At 40.9% G+C, this 20,176-nt stretch overlaps 1 protein-coding gene across 2 annotated transcripts in view; it reads left to right on the top strand.

The window, feature by feature from the left end:
• The window catches only part of LOC123874455, a 29,604-nt gene that overhangs the window by 7,299 nt on the left and 2,129 nt on the right, over positions 1-20,176 (top strand). For both annotated transcript variants that reach the window (XM_045919801.1, XM_045919802.1), the window contains exons 2-7: positions 2,386-2,564; positions 7,436-7,662; positions 9,222-9,671; positions 12,455-12,719; positions 15,307-15,406; positions 16,125-18,960. In XM_045919801.1, coding sequence (XP_045775757.1) covers positions 2,386-2,564; positions 7,436-7,662; positions 9,222-9,671; positions 12,455-12,719; positions 15,307-15,406; positions 16,125-18,960 — 4,057 coding nt within the window. The remainder of the gene's footprint in view (positions 1-2,385; positions 2,565-7,435; positions 7,663-9,221; positions 9,672-12,454; positions 12,720-15,306; positions 15,407-16,124; positions 18,961-20,176) is intronic.

Here is a 20,176-nt window from a genome sequence, read left to right as displayed (position 1 = left end):
TTAATATTCAAATGAAATGGGAACTACGATTGTATGGAGTAAGTGACGGAGAGAGCTCTATTAAAATCATCAGAAATATAAAATGACAGATTTTTGTCATTTTGTCCTTACATCTTTCGTTAAACTGTGCTACCATCTTAGACTGCAACATCAGTTATAATCAAATGTAATGCAGTCAAGCACTAATTTATTGGCAAACTAGCTGATGCCCGCGACTTCGTCCGCGTGCATTTACGTTTTTCAAAATCCTGCAGGAACTCTTTGATTTTCTGGGATAAAAAATAGCCCATGTGTTAATCCAGGGTATAATCTATCTCCAAATTTCAGACAAATCCGTCCAGAAGTTTTTGCGTGATTGAGTAACAAACATCCACACTTTCACATTTATAATATTAATATTAGGATAATATAAAAGAACTTCCTCATTTTTGAAGGCATTTCTTTTTTCTAAATTCCTTATTTTCCTAAAAATTAAAAATCACCTGTCTTTTTCCACTTATATTTAATTACTTAGTGGAAAATAATTAAGTAGTGAAAAATATACTTAAGTAGTTACTTGGTTAGGTAATTAGCTACCTAGTTACTTAATTGGTTCAGGAAATAATGTCTCTAATAAGTCATTAGTTAGTTAAATTATTGATAATTAAATTATCCTAGTAATATGCATGATTTAATATTCAGAGCAATAAACACTGAATTCCTAATAATGTACATAATTAAGCTTACTAATTTATTGTTACTAATTTATTAATTATATCAAGGGTGTGATTTACCAATTAAAATAATAGTTATATGCCACAGGACTTATTTGACATTGTAACTTGTTTGACTCTTGACAAATGAATGATTTGACTCGGGCTCCTTTTCCTCCAGAGATGTGAGAGTAAATCCCTAGCTCCCACCCGTAGCGTGCATCCTTAATATCTCTTACCCTGGCTTAATGAATATGTAAAAGAAGTAACTTCATTGAACCCTTTTCTATCAGAGCTATTATGCTAAGTCATAAATATCAAATGATTCTATTGGTTGATCACATCCTTCACATGCAACTTAGCACGACGTCTCGATGGAAAGAGTCTTCTTATACCTACTTCATACAAGAAGACCAATCCTTCTTCTAAGGCCTTATTAAATCTAAGGCCTTATTAAATCTTAGGCCTTTATAATATTCTGGTATGTTGTAATCACAATGGTGTCACAGCATCCTGTAAGTGTATCAATCATATCAGTGTGTGTCTATATTGACATAACAATTAAACAAATGTACTTGTGCAATATATTACATCAGAAAGTTATAAAGTCATTGTTATGTAGCTGGTGATACTTATGTCACCTACTTTTTTGCAGACATGTATTTTAGCTAACTTCTGGTTAATGCTGCTTTGAAAAATCAATGATATAGGATGATTGAATGTGAAAAAAATATTTTTATTATTTTTTGTTGATTTTCGAAAGTATTTTGAGAGTTTTAGCCTTCAGCTTCAACTACAGACTTCACTATAACTTGTCCCCTGCCGTCATGTTGGCATCATTGCTTTGTTTGCTTTATTCCTTAGGGCCTAGGGTTTGTTATTGTATAATTTGCAATGGCGCCAACATGATGTTAGGGACAAGTTATGGTAAATGGTCTGTAAATGCATCAGGGGCTATTTAAGTAGTTAGTTGCTGAGGCACGGTTAGAAGAATTCCAGTATGATATTGTATGTAGTCTACCAATCTGCATTTGGCCAGTGTGGTAGGCTACGGTCAAACCGTTCTCATTCCTGAAAGGAGTCCCATGCTCAGTAGTGAGCCGGCAATGGGTTGATTAAGATTTTATGTAGTACTTAATTCATGCCAGATCGTACCAAGACTGGGCACTGTCCCCAAATGTACCTAAATTACAATCGCTCTACCGCGATTTTGCATGGCCCGTTCAGTTGCATAGGGCAGCTCAGGGTCAACCAAATCTATCCAGAGACGCCTCTTACCTGACGCGGACGTTACCACTGGGTTTTTTAGTGGGTATGCTGTAAAATGCTGCATCAAATGCATTTCCAGTGACTCCCACATACCCGCTTTTTAGAGTTCTGTACCTCAAAAGGAAAAACGGAACCCTTATCATCAGGATCATTTTGTTGTCTGTCTGTCCGTCCGTCCGTCGTGTCATTATGAAAGAACTTTAAGTACCCGTAAATTCTAAAACAGATTTTTATTTATTTCTATGTATAATAGTGTTGGATTTATCGTGCAAAATGTTGGAAAAAATACCCGAGCATGGAACCCTCAGTGCGAGAATCTGACTCGCACTTGGCCGGTTTTTTTGCGGGATGCGTAACTGTATTCTTACCAGCGGAAAAAAGGGTCAACCAAATCTGGCCTAATGATGGTTTTCACTTGTTACAGTCGGATTCCTGGCAGGCTCCCGACGACCTCCTGGAAAATATATTTTCTCTGGACCAGGGGTCTTTGAACTTTTTGGAAGAGTCATTGCCAGACTTCAATTTACCTACCGACATATCTCAACCAGAAGGGCTTAGCAGTTCGTGTTCCGACAGTGGATTATCAAGCGACCCGGCTGAATTGTAAGTGAAATAAAACTTTACTTTATACTTAGTAACTTTTTTTTTTAGCTAAATACTGCGCTTGACTGCAATCAGGGATTGGCCGTGAAATGGAAAAAGACAGACATACTTTCGCATTTATAATGTTAAAATGGACTTTTTTTTAGTAACTACCTTAGTTTAGGGATTTTAAAAAGAGGAGTTGTATTGTTTTTCAACTTACTTCTATACTTCTATGTAAATATTTATTTACATAGAAGTAAAAGTCTGGATAGCTCACCGGTTGAGGAGGACTGAATTCCGAAAGGTCGGCGGTTCAAACCCCACCCGTTGCACTATTACCGTATCCACTTCTGGCACAAGCTTTACGCTTGATTGGAGGGGAAAGAGGAGTATTAGTCATGATTAGCATGGCTAATATTCTTTTTTTTTTTAATATTTATTTTTCGTGATTTATTATTTCATGCTTTTCTCATACTCAAAACGGTAAATATTTAAACGGTGACGAATGACTCTCTGCCATCAATTAACGAATCAATAAGCATACATTCCGCGGCGAGAGTGATTAGAATTCAGAGACGTTGTCGGTCATGTTAACTACTTACTCACACTACCAATAAGAGACACCTTTAAAGTTCAAATACCCCACCTAATTAATTATAGCTGACGAAACATTATGTATCTTCTTAAGTTCTTGTATGTATAACTATTCCATTGCATTGTTTTATTACCTACTAGTTTATGCCCGCGACTTCGTGCGCATGGACTACACAATTTTCAAACCCCTAGTTTACCCCATTAGGGGTTGGATTTTTAAAAATCCTTTCTTAAACCCATTAGTTTTTATACGACATCGTACCGACCGCTTGGCGGCACGGCTTTATCGGAGTGCCGGACTACAAACAGTAGGTACCTATCTACATGGAGTAAAAATGTAATAATCATCTGAATAGCGCGTGCAAATGTTCATGATCTTTCGATATTATTCTCACGGCACAGAAGGCCATATCGCCGCCTAACCTGATACTATAAAATATTAGAATATCTTATCATATTGAGGTCACCACGTGTATGAAAGACAGTAATATAATGTATATCGCGCAAAGCGGACAGCATATCGATTGCTCTTACTTCACCTTGGCACCTATACACGCTAGGTTTTGCCTGCATTTCTGCCTGTATTTAAGCACTTTTGCAGTAGATGTGCCGTTTCCAAATACATACTAACAATAATTATAGTAATTAGGGTTCCGTACCTCAAAAGGAAAAACAGGAACCTTATAGGATTACTTTGTTGTCTGTCTGTCCGCCCGTCCATCCGTCCGTCCGTCGTGTCTGTCAAGAAAACCTATAGAGTACTTCCCGTTGACCTAGAATCATTAAAGGCAGGTAGGTAGGTCTTATAGCACAAGTTCAGGAATAAATCTGAAAATCGCGAATTTGTGGTTACATCGTTAAAAAATGTGTTTCAATTTTTAAAATAAGATAAAGATAATACCAAGTGGGGTATCATATGAAAGGGCTTTACCTGTACATTCTAAAACGGTCAACGGTGTGGATTCTAGGTCAACGGGAAGTACCCTATAGGTTTTCTTGACAGACACGACGGATGGACAGACAGACAGATAGACAGACAACAAAGTGATCCTATAAGTGTTCCGTTTTTCCTTTTGAGGTACGGAACCCTAAAAGGTACCTAGTGTCGCGGCGACACGGCGCTTGCAGTCGCCTACGGACTTGTACCTTTAGATGCTTTTTAAAGTAATCCATGCTAATATTATAAATGCGAAAGTGTGTCTTTCTGTCTGTCTGTCTGTCTGTTACCTTTTCACGGCCCAACAGTGTAACCGATTCTGACGAAATTTGGTACAGGGTTAGCTTATACCCCCGGGAAGGACATAGGCTACTTTTTATCCCGGAAAATCAAAGAGTTCCGCGGGATTCCTAAAGACCCACCCTTTTAACCGATTTGTATAAAATTTGGTACCGAAGTAGCTTGCGTCCCTGTAATCGAAATAGGTAACTTTTTATCCCGGAAAATCAAACATTCCCACGGGATCTATAAAAATGTGAATTAACGCGGACGAAGTCGCGGGCATCTTCTAGTAGGAAATATTTTTTGTAAAATGAGTGTTTGGGAATCCCTGTAAATAACCATATTATGATAATAATAAAAGGTAATTAGTTCTTTGTACATAATATATTATATTACATGCACACGACGTGGCATAAGTATTGATAAAAACATGAAAGACATAAGTAGTGATAACCTCGGGCTATCTGAAACTTACAATCCTTCCTTGATTCCATAAATGTACACTTGATACGTTCGATTTAAAAGTAAAAGTGGATAGGTCCAAGTGCCTAAAAACCGGGGACGACATTTTATCTTGTCGTAAACTGGTTTTAATATGTATAAAATTTACATGTTGAACATCAGGATTATACTGGTATTATACGTATATTATACTGGTTATATAATGCCGGGGAAATGATACTTTATCGCGCTTGAATAACATTTGTTTTAGACGAGTTCAGAACATGTTTTGAGACACGTTTTAAATTATTTTTTAATAATCTCATAGTAAAAACTTGACTTTTTCCAAGCAATAGGTTCAACAACTTGTGGACTGACATTATTAAGTTTAGAAAATTCTATAGAAAACAGGAAAAAAATCGTATTGGATTTTTTTTATGAACCAGGCATTAGTGTTAAATTAAATCACTATTTTTAGGAAACTGTCGCGCGGTTATAACTCCGCCCTCGTAACTCTATAATTGCAATAATCGACACTTTTGAGTCACTTTTTTACAAAAAATGGACTCCCAAGGAGCTTTCCGACACGACAAAAAATATTTTTCAGGAAAATCTTCATTGGAAGTATGTTTTTTGTTAAGGATTTTGGCAGTAGGTATTTGCATGAAAATTTTAGCTGTGCTAAGAAAAAGTGCAGTTTCTCCGAACCGTTAGTTTGCAAGTGCTGCGTTTTCAATATGAAGGGCAGAATTACAATAATTTTATTATTATATTATACTTTTCACGAGAGTTAAAAAAGAAAATCTCCTAATTTCTTTCGTTCTTCATGTCCTAAATCCTAAATCATAAAAGTTCCCTTCCAAACTCTCCATTCACAGCCTTTATAGAAAAAATATGGAGAAAAGTATTTTCAGTTATGGCTACCTTATTAGGCACCACGGCCAGCCGCTACCTAACTAGCCTTGGTGGAAGAAGCCTGTTTTGTTTCGATCCGGAGACAGATGAAAAGGGCATCCATGATTACTACCAGCCATAATGGGATAGGAGTGGTGTAACCTTCAGAAAACTTTATTGACCGACTTATTGGCGACTTCAGTTATGTAAATCAATAATACCGGCCAAGTGCGAGTCAGTCTCGCGTACCGAGGGTTCCTTACTCGGGTATTTTTTCCAACATTTTGCACGATAAATCAAAAACTATCCTTACTAGTATAGTATTATAAATGCGAAAGTGTGTCTGTGTCTGTCTGTCTGCTAAAAAAATATTTGTGTTATAAGACATTTCTACCTGCCAAATTTCGTGATTCTAGCGTCAATTGGAAGTAGGTACGCTATAGGTTTTGATTGCCTTGACGGGACAGATACGACAGACAGCGAAATGATCCTATGAGGGTTCCTTTTTCTCTGGAGATACGGAACCCTAAAAATGGATAAGCATCTTAAAAATTAAGCAGAGTTATTTATTTATGTACCTAAATGTAAGCACAACTAATGAAATGTGTCAAATATGCAGTTTTAATTGGAACGCACTTACAATAGCTGAGTAAGCCCTAAACAAGTATTTCTGTAAAACATAATATGAAATATCGATCATTTAGGTAAGGTATTAAAATCTGAGAGTTACAATTTTTTTAACTTATTTTAGGTACTTAATAAATTTTTCTGATGAAAGTTTAATAAAGAAAGTCTTTGTCTAGTACATTTCGCAAAATTTGGTCTTATTATGAACTAGAGGATGCCCGCGACTTCGTCCGCGTGGATTTAGATTTATAAAGATCCTGTGGGAGCTGTTTGATTTTCCGGGTTAAAAAGTTGCCTATTGTCAATTACAGGAACGCAAGCTACCTCAGTATCAAATTTCATAGAAATTGGTTAAGCGGATGAATCTTTAGGAATACCGTGGGAACTCTTTGATTTTCCGGGATAAAAAGTAGCAAAATTTCGTCAGAATAGCTTAAACTGTTGGGCCGTGAAAAGATAGCAGACAGACAGACAGACACACTTTTGCATTTATAATATTAGTATGGATTAGAGTAGATGCTGATCGTAATAATTAAAATGAGAATTATTTCTCTGTACTTCCCCTAATTCCCTTTGTCTGAGGGATTCCTTGTGTAAAGCTTCCTTCTACAAACGAAACGTAATAAATGTCCCTTATTGTATTGGAAATCTAAAGGACGCTCCAATTTTGCTGAATAATTGTTTTGTAATTAACCAGCCTGAAATCTTCTATCTGGGAAGGAATGTTGTCGGATAAAGAAAATTACGAGGAAATAATTTGTAAAGGTTAGATAATATAATTGTTTAAAGGGCACTGACGCATTGTTCATTTACGAGTATAACTACAATGCTATAAGTACTATAAAGCCATTTTACCTGTCATCTGCGTCATCACCACCCAGCTCACCAGCCCTAATTTCTTAAACTGGACCCTTTCAATAAAGTAAAGATTTTTATATAAACCTGTGAGGATGATACTGCCATTGGCGCAATTAAAATGCCATAAGCCTACTATGTCGTGTTAGTTTACAAATTGCGAAAAACCAAATTGAATTTGAATTTCGCTGGCAGACCGGTCCCATGCACCTTAACATTTAAGTAACAAGTATATCATTTGCGGTTTTCATTGTTGCAGCGATTTCGAGCAGCAACTCTCTCCGTTCCTCATCCAGAACTCATGCGACGAGGATGTGCCGACGACAGTCCTGGACCCCATGAGTCCGGGGGACGTCCAGGATGTCATCATCCAGGACACAAGCGATTCCAACAGCTCGACGGAACAGGACACGTTCGATATGCTCGACTTCGAGCAGAATGTCATGCCTGGGTTCATTAATAGCAATACATTCCAAAATAATAATGGTGAGTTTTTTAATTACTTAAGAGGGGTCTCTCCGTCACTCGTTCCATACAAACGTAGTTCGTCTCTCATTTGAATACTAACCAATCATGTTCAATGGAATTTTGTAGAAACGTTCCGGGAACTAATATCTATGCCTGTGGCTTTCCAGATTTCCGTTAAACTATTCGGTTTCAAATTTACGCTTAGCGCTACTTAAAAATTCACATACATATCTTTCAGCCCCTGTAATTTTAAAACTACATATTTTTAGAAAAATCTAAAACACCACAGGCACAGATATTAGTTTTTAGAATATGTCTGCAAAATTTAATGGACTTTTGTTGCTTAATATTCAAATGAAATTGGAACTACGATTGTATGGAGTAAGTGACGGAGAGAGCCCTGTTAATAGTTCATTTAATTATTCGTACACCATTCATGTACATTACGGACAAACCGCAAGCGACGCGACGCAGTACCAGTGCAAAGAATTTTTATTTTAAACTTTTTAGTGTAAACACATAAATAAATTCTCCTCTATTGATTAAAAAAATCAAATTAATCTAGAAACCTCGGGGATATCGGGTACTTACATAAAAAACTCACTGAACTCATAACCTCCTCCTTTTTCACAATAAATTGAAAAAGTTTCTCATGACGATGACATTGTATTATTTCAAGCTTTAATAAAATAAATAAGTTGTTCTCTAAATGACTAGTTAAATAAAAGAAATAAAACTATTAAATGTTTATAAAATAATGGGTATGCCCTACAAGATAACAAAATTCTTCTATAGCTTGTTTAATCAAGTATTAGGTTGGTACGTACAATACTATCGACAAAGCCCTTGATTACATTTTAACTTATTTCGTATAAAACTTTTATAATTGTTCTGTAGTCAAAATGTTGTTGACAGAACTATATCATTGTTGCGTAAGACACAACAGTTGTGCAAGCTGATTCATCGAGAACAAATACAATAGCAGCTGAATATACGTAGGCACTAGGCATGTTAGACTATACTCAGCGTACCTACCTATACTTATTATACTTAATACCTGGTTGCACAACTCTTTATAATCACACGAGCAAAATATAACTAAATGGAATTTTTAGTTAAGCTTGTAAATCTAAATTGCTGAAAAAGTGATGCTTGGAAAGTATGATCAATAAGCAGAAAGTTTGTATTTAGTTTATATGGACCTGTTTCAAATAGGAAGGTAGAGAAAACTTTATCTATTACAATTACTTAAAGTACTTTCCTCTAGTTCTCGGACCTTATGATGCTATGTATAGTACACATAGTACACGCGACTGGTCGACATGGCAATAGGGGTGGGGAGTATGGAGACGCACTAACCCGGTTTGGCATAGCGCGGATGACGTGCGGTTTTGCGGGGCGTCCCCGCCTCATACCCCGATTGTTAATATCGTCCTGTCGCGAACTTAGGTAGATACTTTCGCCTGAATAATTTGAAAAATCACACAAAATTATTATAAAATATGTATTTTATTCAGAACTCTATTCAGAACGATTTTGTACCGGATCAAAAAATAAAACTGCTATAATTTTCATAGGTAACGTTGGCAGAAAACGCCGTCTCTCCCAAACGCCGCAAGCCGTCCAACCGAAGGTCCAAAAACCGACGATTAGATTACCGGCCGCCTCCGTACAGAAACCGCAGCTAGTCGTCAAGGCGCAACCCCAAAAGCCCTTCAAGCTCACGAACATCCAAGTCATCAACCCCCAAACTAAAGTGTACTCCAAACCGGTAGAGAGCGTTGCCCCGCAGCGTAGAGTTATCAGAGTCGCGCCAATGAACGGCAATCCTAGGTCCATACTGCTGCCAGTCACCTTCAAAGACATGAAGGACCTAAAGTCCATCAAGATCATAAACGCAGCCGACCTAAAGAACGCTTCGAATATCAAAATCGCCGCGGCCAACCTTCTCTCGCAAAGCAAACTGCAAGATCTCAAAATGGACAGCCGGGACGATCGCGATTACGAACAAAATGGCAGCCATTTGGGTGAGTAACGCCACTTTATTCGAAATTAAACTTTCTATCCTTGAACCTAATGTATATTTTTACTTAACCATTACGAACAACTTGAAGCATTTCAAAAGTAACTGTTTCTGTAATAACAGTGAATTTTGCAGTAGCGTGCGTTATGATTGGGCTGTTTTATTGGTATTTTGTTAGCGACCGACTCATTCCATGGTTTCGCTTGTGGTTTCAAATTCCATATAATTAACAGAACAGAAAGATGATTTAAAGCATGCGCCGTTTCTGTTTACAAACAAATGAACATACATACGTTAATACCAGCAATATTCGATCTAATATGTGACATCTAATGAATTGTGGTATGTGTGGTCTGAATCCATTTGTTCGATATCGAGCTGCTGGCGATATGTTTTAATTTGTATCGATTACTGAGTACGGTGATTTGATTTAGGTACAAACTGACAGAACAACGCTAAGCGGCGTTTAGTTGGCATATTAAAAACTTATGTAAATCAAAGTTTCAAGCAACAAATACTAATTTATGTAGAACGTTACGCTAAATACTACTGAAATCTTGCAGCACCTGTTTACATCATAATGGCAGTCAAGCTTAATGGATATCACTTACTTAGGACACTGTTTTAGAGTTAGTTGAAGTTTTTTTTATTCAGATCCAAGTTAGCCCTTGACTGCAATCTCACCTGGTGGTAAATGATGATGCGTTCGTAACCTGGAAAGGTTACGGCATGCAGTTTATATTAAGCCCCTTTCGATTCTACACGGCAACGTACTGGAACGCTAAATCGCTTAGCGATACGGCTTTGTCGGTAGGGTGGTAACTAGGGACGGCCGAAGCCTCCCACCAGACCAGACCAGACCAGAGAAAATTCTAAAATTTCAAATTTCTTCTGCCTGGGAATCGAGCCTGGGACGGATATTTCGCTAAGCCGGTAAATAGGACAACGCAGACAAAATCGCGGGTAGCAACAACTTATTGAACCAATCTCGTTGCATCAATCACAGTGTAACCGACGGAATTGGTGTCAATTGCCTAGTTAAGCGTGTCTAATATAATCTGTTAGTCTGTTGGTCAAATTCGGTCATTGTACTGTGTAAATATTTTTATGGTATTATTGAACTCGTGCACGCCATTTTGTGGTTTAAGGTGTACATGATGTGAGTGACATCAAGCATAGTATATTTTTATAGTCTGATATTCTAACCGTAAATTAAAGAATGGATTTTCCATTTGATTATATTATATTTCATAAAAATATTTTTATTTAATTAAACTTTTACAAGTACTTTTGAATCGTCAAAAGCGTCTACCACTTGTTCGGAATGCGTTTCCTACCGAGAAGAACCAGCAAGAAACTCGGCGGTTGCTCTTTTCGAAGATTTGATATACAATATTATGCCATGTATAATGTATACCTATGTATAAAAGTAATTAAAGTCTCACACATTGCTGGAGCGAGCTGCAGGTCAAATCCACGCTCTTTAATCATTCTTCGATTGTATAATATGCGTCTTTCAGGAGCAAGTGTTAATAGTTTAAAGCCTCAATAGCTCAACGGGTAAAGAAACGGACTGAAATCCGAGAGGTCGGTGGTTCAAACCCCACCCGTTGCACTATTGTGGTACCTTCTCCTAGCACAAGTTCTACGCTTAGTTGGAGGGGAAAAGGGGAATATTAGTCGTATACTTATTAAAAACATTTTTGCATAGGTGTGTAAAGAATATTCGCGGTTTATTTAACTACTACATCGCGTCAGGCTCGTAGGTAGTACTTAGTAGGTTATGCATTCTCAATTAAAGTGGTTATATTTTAGTTCCGCTTGCCTGTTTAGCTGTGTAGCTAAGTGGTACCGGTTCCGAATAAAAACTAATCGGCGATAATAACATGCGTCGTAGTACATTCCAAACTCGACTTTTTCTGTTAATGATAATAATTTATGTCTGAGACTTCAATTTTTTATCTCTTGAAACATTTATTGATTACGATCTTAACCATTTTACCCGTTTAACAATAGATAAATAGCGCTTAATCAATGATATATATCACTATATACGATCAATTATTTTTATTCATTAGACGTTTTACAAGTATGTACTTTTGAATCGTCAAATGCATCTACCATACCAATAAAATATAACAGAATCGGACTAATATAGAAACTTACTAGCTGACCTGCCCCAGCTTCACTCGGGCTCTGAAAACCGTTTTTTAATGAATGTCTACATTATACAGAGAACCTACATGTAAATTCCCTATATTCTAGACTAGGTGATGCCCGCGACTTCGTCCGCGAGGATTTAAGGCTTTAAAAATCACGTGGGAACTCTTTGCTTTTCCAGGATGAAAAGTTGCCGAAGTCAATTTCCGGGGCGTAAGCTACCTCTGTACCAAACATATAAATCGGTTAAACGGATAAACCCTTAAGAATCCCGTAGGCTTTTTTATTTTCCGGGATAAAATGTTAGCCTATGTCCGTCCCCGGGATGTAGATAAGCTAACTTTGTACCAAACATTAAAAGGTTCAGCGGTTGAGCCGTGAAAACGTCGCAGACAGACAGACAGACACACTTTCGCATTTATAGTATTAGTATAGATTTGAGCTATACCTGTACCTATGTATTCTATGGTTATACGTTGATATGTTGGTCAGTCAGTTTTACATACTTTGATAGAGAATAGATAAAATTATGTTCAGAAAGATAAGACAACAGTAGCAAACTCAGTTGTCCTGTTTAAAACATTAGCGTTCAAGATTACGCAACTCAAACTATCAAATATTTTGTAGATGACTCAGGCAGCGACCGCAGCGATGACGAAGATGACAAGGAGACCCAAATCAACGACGGCAGGAACGGGTATCCCCGTCTCGTTCTAACAGCTGAGGAGAGACGGTTGTTAGCAAAGGAGGGCATCACCTTACCTCAAAGCTACCCCCTCACTAAACACGAAGAAAGGGAACTGAAGAGAATCAGGCGTAAAATCAGAAATAAGATCTCCGCTCAGGATTCCCGTAAACGCAAGAAGGAATATGTTGATGGATTGGAAGACAGGTAATATTTTTAATTTTTTTATTTGTAAGGTATTTACTTGAAACATCAGTCGATTACAGAAAATGTAGAACTCTGCCACAGCAGTGGTATTTAAAAAAAAAAAATATTATTGATCTTTTACGCTCTCTGGGCTTGCACTAACTTAATCTCGCACTTAATGTCCTGTTTTGACATGGATCAATTAAGGCCGTAACTCGTAATACGATCTCTGATTCAATCTTAGGGTGTATGTCCACTCAAGCGAAGCAGAGTGGTAACGAGTGGTAGCAGACTAATCAAACTTATATTGATGACGCCGTGATCACACTTCACACTAATATTATAAAGGAGAAAGTTTGTATGTGTGTGTGTGTGTGTGTGTGTGTGTGTGTGTGTGTGTGTGTGTGTGTGTGTGTGTGTGTGTGTGTGTGTATGTTTGTTACTCCTTCACGCAAAAACTACTGGACGGATTGGGCTGAAATTTAGAATGGCAATAGATTATACCCTGGATTAGCACATAGACTACTTTTTATCCCGGAAAATCAAAGAGTTCCCACGGGAATTTTAAAAAACCTACATCCACGCGAACGAAGTTGCGGGTATCAGCTAGTTCTATAATATTGCGTCAACTCTGTGTAAACTAATTCGTACTACCAGTTGAGATCACAGTCAAAAAAATGGTCTGGTTAAAGTATCTCCGCTTCGATCCGCTTCAGTAGTCAGGCACTCTTACACTTGATATAATGACAAAAACTTTCAATTAGTTAACTGAAAATATATTCCCCAGGCCCCAAGCTAAAGTCTGCGACGTAATAAATGAATGACCCTTTCAGAGAGTGAAAGTACCGTTCCGTCTCGGTACGATAATTCAGATGGTAGCATTATTGTTCTGTACACTGATCTAGCCACAGTTTTCTCAATACGGTTCTAGGAATAGATTTTTTAATTTTTAATTTATTCAATTCCTATAGTCTAAACCAGGGGTCAGCCAGTAATTTTAAGAGGGGTCCGGATACTGTTAAAAAATTGTATCAAGGCCCAGAACAAAAACACATACTGCTTATGCGTTTTTATTTATGCCACATTTAAAGGGAAGGCTTCACAACAACAATGCAGCCAATTCAGTTCATTCTACTGGAACAGCAACTTCATATAATAAGGCGATTTAAGAAAATGAGACAGCTTTCTCATTTGCGCAAAGTTTTGGAATCTTACAGCAAATTCGTACCTATTAAGATCGATCGGTTAAAATTTAAAAAAATCAGCGGTCCAAGGTCCAAACGTCCGACTATTTTTATAGTCTAAAAAACCATTTCAAAATAAAACGTCATACTAAATTGGAAAGTAAATAATCTTGCATCGGTCATGACTCAGGACTCACAACTCGTGCAATTCAGCCCGACCTTACATCAGTTCCAACTCAACACTGTGTACGTGGCATGTTTTACGCTGTGTTTGTGGGTTTGTGATTCACGCGAAAACGGCTATAGTTATTAAACCGCTATTTATAAATTCTCAGACGGGGTTTTCCTTATGCAGCATCATAATATTAATATGTGTAGATTAACTTTTTATTTTTTTAAGATTCCATACCAGAGATTGGATTTCATATAATAATGTCTTTGTTTTGGTGGAGCAGGTTCGCGCGAGAGCACAACATAATGACTTTCCGGTATTGCGTTTCCGTAATACCTGTGGCCTCCTGAATTGAGAATTCATAAGAAATTCGCATTCTTTAAAAATATATGAAAACCTCATTAATGAACTTACAAAATAAAGAACAGAGCATTAACTGGAATGTAACCCGAGTATGTACTATCAAGTGGTGTGATAAAGTATAAGTATATTTGTATGTACTTAATTATAGTGTTTATGTTATAATTAGGTAAAACATAATATAATTTTAGAAGGACTGGATTAGTAAGATTATCTTTGGTATTTAATCCTGAGTCAATACCATCTAGTTTTTGCCAAATAAAACGTGTACTATGTTTTATTACATTTAAATATTATTTTCTTGGTTACTTATCTTTCATATCATTTTTATTCATCCATATCTCGCCGAGGTCATGTTCTTAATCACCGTTGATTACGTGATAATTATTATTGCAGACGCTTACATTGTTTTTAACTGACTTCAAAACATTGAAACTTTTTATTACATGTATTTTGTTTTTTTTTTTTTGCTGGCTTTGAATACTCAACTTAAAACTATAACTACATGGTATGCCTAAAACAAATTTAAAAAATGTGAATTTGATCACTTCTGCACAAACTTTGTTGCCATAAAAATTATACAGAAATATCTAAGTATACGTGATATCTTTAATTTCTTTCCTTCCTGAGCCTGCTACGACATTTTGACTTTATCCGTTCGTTGTATAATTCATAGTAGCTACTTACTCGTACACCAAACGTTTTTGCTCAACGTTTCTGATAGAATATCTTCAAGGCAAGAGTGAAAGGCATCTTTTAGGCAAGCGCACTCCAATCTAGACCTCACCATTGCTCTGTTTTTTAGGCATGATTGTCGTCAAGCCTATTTCTCAGTAAACAAAAAACTAGTACATAAATTTAAAATTAATTAATTACATTCCTTTATTCCCAGGGTCAAACAGTGCACGGCCGAGAATCAGACACTCATCAGACGGATAAAGATACTGCAGTCCCAGAACCAGTCCCTGACACAACAGCTGAAGAGATTGCAGGTAAGCCTGAGCGATCGCTCGATCAAAAAGTGAAATAGCTAAAGATGCTCTATTTCACGAAGACTATTTGGCTATGTTTGTGTGAGTGCACACGATAAGCAATTGATCAAAAATAACTGTAAAAGACAGGGAAATAAATACTTTTTGCGAATCTAAGAAGTGATCTATGCATACACGGAAAGTGGTGGAGACACACTCACAGTTCGTTTGTAGCAGCGGTATCAGTATCACTTGAAAAAGGTTTTGCAAAAATATTCGGAGCTTTCGCGGATATTCTATTTCAATTTTGTCGTTGTAGTTAATTAAAATAATTCCGAACCATGAAACCTTCATTTACAAAATAGTCGCGGAGGCTAGGGTGGGATGCAGGCGGTGGGTTGCCGACCGTTGGTTTAAGATAATTTAAAAAAGCAGGCAGTAGTAGTTCTTTTTTGTGAGATACTTTTTTCGGTTATAATAATCATATCATTCACTGTTAACAAATGTTTCAACGGTATTTTTTTTTTTATTGCAGAACGTGCTAACTGGTGTAACGTCGGGCTCGAGCGGCAAGGCGCAGCCGGCCACGTGTCTTCTCGTGCTATTGCTGTCAGTGGCCTTGGTGGCGCTGCCGTCCATGCGCGAGGAGGTGCGCGGCAAGGCGCCCGACCGCGCCGCGTCGCCCGCCATCACACGCGCCCTGCTGTCCGCTACCAACAGTAAGTTGCGTTTACTGCAGAACGTGCTAACTGGTGTAACGTCGGGCTCGAGCGGCAAGGCACAGCCGGCCACGTGTCTTCTCGTGCTATTGCTGTCAGTGGCCTTGGTGGCGCTGCCGTCCATGCGCGAGGAGGTGCGCGGCAAGGCGCCCGACCGCGCCGCGTCGCCCGCCATCACACGCGCCCTGCTGTCCGCTACCAACAGTAAGTTGCGTTTACTGCAGAACGTGCTAACTGGTGTAACGTCGGGCTCGAGCGGCAAGGCACAGCCGGCCACGTGTCTTCTCGTGCTATTGCTGTCAGTGGCCTTGGTGGCGCTGCCGTCCATGCGCGAGGAGGTGCGCGGCAAGGCGCCCGACCGCGCCGCGTCGCCCGCCATCACACGCGCCCTGCTGTCCGCTACCAACAGTAAGTTGCGTTTACTGCAGAACGTGCTAACTGGTGTAACGTCGGGCTCGAGCGGCAAGGCACAGCCGGCCACGTGTCTTCTCGTGCTATTGCTGTCAGTGGCCTTGGTGGCGCTGCCGTCCATGCGCGAGGAGGTGCGCGGCAAGGCGCCCGACCGCGCCGCGTCGCCCGCCATCACACGCGCCCTGCTGTCCGCTACCAACAGTAAGTTGCGTTTACTGCAGAACGTGCTAACTGGTGTAACGTCGGGCTCGAGCGGCAAGGCACAGCCGGCCACGTGTCTTCTCGTGCTATTGCTGTCAGTGGCCTTGGTGGCGCTGCCGTCCATGCGCGAGGAGGTGCGCGGCAAGGCGCCCGACCGCGCCGCGTCGCCCGCCATCACACGCGCCCTGCTGTCCGCTACCAACAGTAAGTTGCGTTTACTGCAGAACGTGCTAACTGGTGTAACGTCGGGCTCGAGCGGCAAGGCACAGCCGGCCACGTGTCTTCTCGTGCTATTGCTGTCAGTGGCCTTGGTGGCGCTGCCGTCCATGCGCGAGGAGGTGCGCGGCAAGGCGCCCGACCGCGCCGCGTCGCCCGCCATCACACGCGCCCTGCTGTCCGCTACCAACAGTAAGTTGCGTTTACTGCAGAACGTGCTAACTGGTGTAACGTCGGGCTCGAGCGGCAAGGCACAGCCGGCCACGTGTCTTCTCGTGCTATTGCTGTCAGTGGCCTTGGTGGCGCTGCCGTCCATGCGCGAGGAGGTGCGCGGCAAGGCGCCCGACCGCGCCGCGTCGCCCGCCATCACACGCGCCCTGCTGTCCGCTACCAACAGTAAGTTGCGTTTACTGCAGAACGTGCTAACTGGTGTAACGTCGGGCTCGAGCGGCAAGGCACAGCCGGCCACGTGTCTTCTCGTGCTATTGCTGTCAGTGGCCTTGGTGGCGCTGCCGTCCATGCGCGAGGAGGTGCGCGGCAAGGCGCCCGACCGCGCCGCGTCGCCCGCCATCACACGCGCACTGCTGTCCGCTACCAACAGTAAGTTGCGTTTACTGCAGAACGTGCTAACTGGTGTAACGTCGGGCTCGAGCGGCAAGGCACAGCCGGCCACGTGTCTTCTCGTGCTATTGCTGTCAGTGGCCTTGGTGGCGCTGCCGTCCATGCGCGAGGAGGTGCGCGGCAAGGCGCCCGACCGCGCCGCGTCGCCCGCCATCACACGCGCCCTGCTGTCCGCTACCAACAGTAAGTTGCGTTTACTGCAGAACGTGCTAACTGGTGTAACGTCGGGCTCGAGCGGCAAGGCACAGCCGGCCACGTGTCTTCTCGTGCTATTGCTGTCAGTGGCCTTGGTGGCGCTGCCGTCCATGCGCGAGGAGGTGCGCGGCAAGGCGCCCGACTGCGCCGCGTCGCCCGCCATCACACGCGCCCTGCTGTCCGCTACCAACAGTAAGTTGCGTTTACTGCAGAACGTGCTAACTGGTGTAACGTCGGGCTCGAGCGGCAAGGCACAGCCGGCCACGTGTCTTCTCGTGCTATTGCTGTCAGTGGCCTTGGTGGCGCTGCCGTCCATGCGCGAGGAGGTGCGCGGCAAGGCGCCCGACCGCGCCGCGTCGCCCGCCATCACACGCGCCCTGCTGTCCGCTACCAACAGTAAGTTGCGTTTACTGCAGAACGTGCTAACTGGTGTAACGTCGGGCTCGAGCGGCAAGGCACAGCCGGCCACGTGTCTTCTCGTGCTATTGCTGTCAGTGGCCTTGGTGGCGCTGCCGTCCATGCGCGAGGAGGTGCGCGGCAAGGCGCCCGACCGCGCCGCGTCGCCCGCCATCACACGCGCCCTGCTGTCCGCTACCAACAGTAAGTTGCGTTTACTGCAGAACGTGCTAACTGGTGTAACGTCGGGCTCGAGCGGCAAGGCACAGCCGGCCACGTGTCTTCTCGTGCTATTGCTGTCAGTGGCCTTGGTGGCGCTGCCGTCCATGCGCGAGGAGGTGCGCGGCAAGGCGCCCGACCGCGCCGCGTCGCCCGCCATCACACGCGCCCTGCTGTCCGCTACCAACAGTAAGTTGCGTTTACTGCAGAACGTGCTAACTGGTGTAACGTCGGGCTCGAGCGGCAAGGCACAGCCGGCCACGTGTCTTCTCGTGCTATTGCTGTCAGTGGCCTTGGTGGCGCTGCCGTCCATGCGCGAGGAGGTGCGCGGCAAGGCGCCCGACCGCGCCGCGTCGCCCGCCATCACACGCGCCCTGCTGTCCGCTACCAACAGTAAGTTGCGTTTACTGCAGAACGTGCTAACTGGTGTAACGTCGGGCTCGAGCGGCAAGGCACAGCCGGCCACGTGTCTTCTCGTGCTATTGCTGTCAGTGGCCTTGGTGGCGCTGCCGTCCATGCGCGAGGAGGTGCGCGGCAAGGCGCCCGACCGCGCCGCGTCGCCCGCCATCACACGCGCCCTGCTGTCCGCTACCAACAGTAAGTTGCGTTTACTGCAGAACGTGCTAACTGGTGTACAAGATACAGTTCCAAAAATTAATACCTCTTTAAAATACCACCACAGTCAAACGGTTCATATTTACCAAAAAAATGAAAAATGCAACTTTTATTATGATTAATCTTATTCTAGCATTTAAAGTAAACAAGCATCAGATAAAGAATAATGAATTGAAGATAATTATACAAATATCATATTACAAAAACGACTGTCCTTTTTATTTTGAATGCTCTACTTTAAAGCTGCTCTCATATCAAGTTTATTATGCAAGTTTCATATCACTTCAAGTGCGAAATGTCAGCCTACTTAATCTTATCCTTCCAATAAAGAGAAAGTACCAATACATTGCCATTAGTAATTAAAATTTATTTTAGCTAGCTTTCAATAAATGAAGCCCTCAACAGTTTGTTTTTTGCAATATAAAATAAATTGAAAATCCGTTTTCTTTGTCAGACTCAATGAAAAGATTTCCAAGAGAACGCCACAATCAATTTCTGAATTTCTTTGTCAAATAAATCTTTTTTTTTAAAGTATTATACCTGTATTAAAAAACTTTATTTTTAATGACCATTTTACATCCGTCGTTTAACCGGTTTTTTCAGAACGTAAAACCTTTTTCTTAGTTGAATAAATTAAGTTTTTCTTTAACTTCACGAAATGTACGCAAGAAATTTTTGTCTGTTGTAAAGTTAAATTTTTTTTGTCTTGTATAATGTATAAAATCTTCTATTTGTACCTTGTATAATGCCAATCTATCACAATGTCTTTACGTAACTCGATAGCTGATACGTTTCACTTACAAAGTTACAATTACGTAAAACGCAAGTTGAAACGTGAAGTCGACCGTGACCGTTCATCTCACCTTCAGCTATTTTTAACTATTTTATTGTTATGATTTAACTAACGTCAAACGCTTTATAATAATGTACATAGGTACCATTAATTCTAAAATACAGCGTAATCACATTCTGAATATATTCAAAGATATTAGCTACGTTAAGGGACAAGCGAAGGATCTGCCCGCGAAATTCAAATTTAATTTGGTTTTTCGCAATTTGTAAACTAATACGACAAAGTAGGCTTATGGCATTCTAGTTGCGACAATGGCAGTATCATCTCCACGTGTTTATATAAAAATCTTTACTTGAAAGGGTCCAGTTTAAGAAATTAACTCTAGTATCGACTATAACTCACAAA

Source organism: Maniola jurtina, chromosome 18 (genome assembly GCF_905333055.1).
Source record: "Maniola jurtina chromosome 18, ilManJurt1.1, whole genome shotgun sequence".
Classification (NCBI taxonomy): Eukaryota; Metazoa; Arthropoda; class Insecta; order Lepidoptera; family Nymphalidae; genus Maniola; species Maniola jurtina.
The sequence above is the reverse complement of the archived record's forward strand: the minus strand, read 5'-3'. Positions and strand labels throughout refer to the sequence as shown.